The 4,918-nt window shown below is 32.9% G+C and overlaps 1 protein-coding gene across 1 annotated transcript in view; it reads left to right on the forward strand.

Annotated features, from left to right (window-relative positions):
- Positions 1 to 3,506, forward strand: part of LOC106879939 (enhancer of rudimentary homolog) — an 11,572-nt gene extending 8,066 nt beyond the window's left edge. Inside the window, exons 3-4 of the mRNA XM_014929698.2 lie at positions 1,927 to 2,047; positions 2,858 to 3,506. Coding sequence (XP_014785184.1) covers positions 1,927 to 2,047; positions 2,858 to 2,954 — 218 coding nt within the window. The 3' untranslated portion in view covers positions 2,955 to 3,506. The remainder of the gene's footprint in view (positions 1 to 1,926; positions 2,048 to 2,857) is intronic.
- Positions 3,507 to 4,918: the final 1,412 nt, after the last annotated feature.

Genomic DNA, 4,918 nt, shown 5'->3' on the forward strand with positions numbered 1-4,918 from the left:
ATATATATATATATATATATATATATATATATACACACATACACACACTTCTATAACAGATTTCAGAGGAAATAATAATGGGATACTTGGTAGATCTGTTCAGTCTTACTGTCATGGAAAAACTGACAGTAACCTCATGATGGCAGTAGTAATACAATCCATACACTGTTTCACTGAATTGTAATTTTTTTTTAATGGCTTAATGAGGAGTCTCAGTGATTAAAGGGGGAAGTTATCTTCACACTGGAGGCCTGGCCTGAATGCTTGCAGCAAAGAGGGTTTTGCTAAAGGCACCCAAGAGCCATGTGAAGGACTTCTACACAGCTAAATTTCATTCACGGCCAAAGCTATGATAGGAAACACTTGTCCAAGCTGTTGTGAAATGAACTTAAGTACATAACCATATCTATAGCTAGACAATATGAAAAGAACATCACTTTAGTAATGTTTTATTACCTCAATGATGGGCATAATCGTCTTGAGCCTGAGTTTTGAAAGAACCTTTACATTACATGCCGTACTCAATGTTTTACATTTTCAGGCAGTGATGATATTTAAAATGTACAATTTACAAAAACAAAAGTATACACTGTTAGACAATCATGTACACATTTTTATGTCTATTTTAGCAATTTAACATGAAATGGTAACGTGATTTCAATTGCCTTTTCATGCCTTTAACCTTTTAGCATTTAAACTGTCCGTATCTAGTCCAAATATTCTCTCTGCTATATGTGTAAACTGGCTAGATCAAGCCTCCCATACATACTCTACAATTTCATTCTAAAAATATACAATCACACTGAAATCTTGAAGCTATGAGATAATGCAGGATTAATTCAAAACAATGTGAATAAAAAAGCAGTTCATTTAACAGAATAATGTGAATGCTAAAGGATTAAGTATTTTTCTTTTTTGTTATCTTTCAATTCTTAGCATGAAATTATATTGGGTAATCCCATAAATAATGCAGTCTTTTCAATTGCATAAACCAAAAGTCGGAGGAGCACAGGATAAACTACCTGCATCAACTTGTTATAAAAGCAGGTAGTAATTTTAACTTGTCCTTATTCTTAGTGCAAGTTTTGAAGAGTGCAGTTCGATTTTAACAGTTTTTTTTTTTCAAAGCTATAACAGAAACGACAAAGGAGTATATTTGGCATATTTTGCTTTAGTTGTTCAATAAATGCAACAACACAATGGAACGTGCAAGGAATATTAATGCAGTATATGGAGATTGAACAGTAAGCATAAGCCAGTGTCAACCTTGGTTCCAGAAATTCTGAGCCAGAAACTACTGCCTGGAAGATCTGTAGAGCTTGACGAGGACATCTTGCAAACCCTGGTGGTACAAAATCCCATTGAAACTGTTAAGGAACTAACAGAGAAGCTTGGGTCTGGTCATTCAAGTCAGCACTAAAAGAAAAATGACCATCTTTGGTTTCAATACGAAAGGTGTTCTTCCATCAGGATAATGCTTGGCTACATAAGCAAGGATGACATTCCAAAAGCTGAAGCAGTTTGAATGGGAAACTATGCCCCACCCACCATATTTGCTGGACTCTGCAGTCTTCAAAATCATTTGGATGGAAAAAATATGAATTCTGTAGATGAGGTCAGAACAGTATTGGAGGAGTATTTTTCGTGACGGATAAGTGAATTTTGAAAGAAGGGTTTTGCAAGTCAACCAGGGAGATGAAAGAGCTTTGTAGAAAATGAAGGAGAGTATATTTTAGATTAAAAAAGTTTATCTTAATTTTGAAAAATAAAAGAAGTAAACAAAAAAAAAAACTGCATTATTTATTGGATGACCCAATATTATTGCTGTAGAACCATTTGAAATCAGTTCACTCCTACGGCTAAGTTTCAAGATTGTTTTTTTTACTTCTCTTGGGAAGATTGACTAAATATATTGTTTGTTTGCAGGAATTTGCAAAATCTATGAAGAACATCTGAAGAGGATGAACCCAGCTTGTCCTTCCATCACATATGATATTAGTCAGTTGTTTGATTTTATTGATGAACTCACTGATCTGTCATGTCTTGTGTAAGTACTTTACTTCCAAACTTCATATTGCCTTTTATAGTATAGATATACACACACACATTATACATACAGGTGGCCCAGTGGTTAGGGCAGCGGACTCGTGGTCATAGGATCGCGGTTTCGATTCCCAGACCGGGCATTGTAAGTGTTTATTGAGCGAAAACACCTAAAGCTCCACGAGGCTCCAGCAGGGGATGGTGGTGAACCCTGCTGTACGCTTTCACAACTTTCTCTCACTCTTACTTCCTGTTTCTGTTGTGCCTGTAATTCAAAGGGTCAGCCTTGTCACACTGAATATCTCTGAGAACTACGTTAAGGGTACACTTGTCTGTGGAGTGCTCAGCCACTTGCACGTTAATTTCACGAGCAAGCTGTTCTGTTGATCGGATCAACAGGAACCCACGACATCGTAAGCGACGGAGTGTCAACAAAAATTAAAAAATTTACACACACACAAACCTACAGCCTCTGCCCTACAGTTTTTAAACTGCCTTTGGATAATGTAGCGCAAGGTATACTGGCCCAGAGGTAAAAAAATAGGAGTCACAGCAGTATGCTCTTCTCGATCAGGACTCACCTGGAGTTAAATAAGCATATTCATTGCTAATTCTATAAAACAATTATGAAGTTTTTGTTAACATGTCTCTTTTATGTCTGACTATTATCACACTTTGTTTAATTGCAAAGGATTTTGACTACAGGTGATTCTTTTAAAGAAATAGTGAATTTTATTTGGGATTTTAAAAATAAAAGTTAACAAAATTTTCTTCTTACAAAACCTAAAAGGTTAAATTTTTCTTCTTTCATCAGATTCCAAAAATCTACTGGGACTTATGTTCCACACAACAAAGAGTGGATGAAGGAGAAAATCTATATAATGCTGCGGAAACAAGCTGGATCAGGTTAAAGCAAGCAGAACCACACTATCTCTGTTCATTTTTATTTCATCATTTTTTTTTTTTTTTTTTTGAACAAATGAAAAAAAATTATTCTGCAGTTAGGCAACTATTTAACATTTAGATACCTTTGTCATATTGACCATTTTTCATATCTTAGCTATGTCATATTTTTATGATAACTAACATCTCAAATATCATGTTAATTCATGGCTTTGATTGGTTCTATGAAAGTCAGGCCTCATATAAAAGAAAACTTTGATATTGAGAGATATTTGCCTCTTTTGGAATTAAATAGCAAATAAATATTTTTTAATAAGACTAAAATATATTGCTATGGTGAAGCTATCCAGCAGAAATCTCAGCAATGCGTGGCAAATATCCTTAATATTGTTATAAGGTGTGTATCAGTTTGTGGAATTTTTGACATCCATCTGGAAATATTTTGTAAACAGTCTGTTCCCATCTCTTACATTTCATGTTTCCATAACAATGGATGATTATTTTAAATTTACAGAAAACTCATGTTTCAAAAATATCTGAATAAAAGTATTTCTAAAATATTTTGTGATCACTTGTCTCATTAAATACTTTCCCATATAACAGAACTGCAATTGTACATAGAATCATTTTAGTACCTCAAAAATCATGTAGTAGTTACACAAGAAAGCAAAACTAGCCATGGTATGTGTTGAGCTAAAAACAAGAGATGGAATGGAGGAAGGTTAAATATTAAGATTTTGATGACAACTTCAAAAGTTAGAACTTTGGTAAGGAGTATACTGGAAGATACTATCACACTCCAAGTGAAGACTTGGAGTGAGATGGTTTACTAAAGCTTGCTCTGAGGTCCACTTGTGCAACAATATAGAATAATTTGCATGAAAGTGTAGCAATAGTGAAAAATTAATATTAGTCTATTTTGGTAAAGCAGTGTTGGAATGTTTAGAAAGATGCTTTATTTGCAGACTTGTTTGAACAATAGAGGAGGGTAACACTGGTAGAGAATCATACTTAAAACAAAACTCATCAACTTCGTTACACTTGTATAGTTAAAACAGCTTTTCTGTCTGACATGCAAAACTCAGTGAACCCTTAAATGTGTTTTAGTAAAAAAACATTTTATTTATGCTTGAAAATAAAAGGAAACTTAAAAACATAATCAAGTTTGTGACATTCCAAAAAAAGCATTTAACTTCCAATAGAAAATAACCAGAACATTTTAAAACTAATGGATGAAATGAATATTTAAAAAAAAAATTAACATTTAACAATCTTAAGTTTGGGAAAGAATTTTAAAGAAAAACAATTATTAGAATTGTAAGTTAAAAATTGTCAAAGAACAATTATATAGTTAATAATGTTGCATATTTAAAAATTCTTTATTTCATCAAATAACTTAGTTCTTTTAACCAGAGGTTAATAACATAAAGAAAGACAAATCAGGGGAAATACAGTGTACAGATCAGATCAGATTGTTTGTTAATATAAGAAATCCCTTAATAATTGTGTTCTATGGAAAGAGGGGTAAGTTTTAACTCTTTTGTCACCATATTTCTGTTAGCATATACTTCCTTTGCTTCAATTTTTTTGACAGAAGGTTTTAATTTAGATCACATTAAAAGAGGAAGTTCATATTTTTGCAACTACAGGCGATGTCATGAGAGTAGGTATCAAAAGAGTGAATCTTAAATTTTCAGCAAAAATGCCAATAGGTATCAAAAGGGCTAAACAATCTTAAGTTTTCAGCAAAAATGCTAGTACTCTGAGTTTCATGTTGCTCCTCCTTCGGCTGACAATCTAAGCCGCCTGTTGTCTCTCAAATCATCAGATTTTTTAAAAAATAAATTTTCATTTATGAAAGCATACCAGAAAAATGATTATCATGATATTTTACAGAACTGTATTTATATGTGTGTGTGTGTGTGTGTATATATATATATATATATATATATATTCACACGTGTGTGTGTGT

The sequence above is a fragment of the Octopus bimaculoides genome, chromosome 11, assembly GCF_001194135.2.
Source record: "Octopus bimaculoides isolate UCB-OBI-ISO-001 chromosome 11, ASM119413v2, whole genome shotgun sequence".
NCBI classification, from domain to species: Eukaryota; Metazoa; Mollusca; class Cephalopoda; order Octopoda; family Octopodidae; genus Octopus; species Octopus bimaculoides.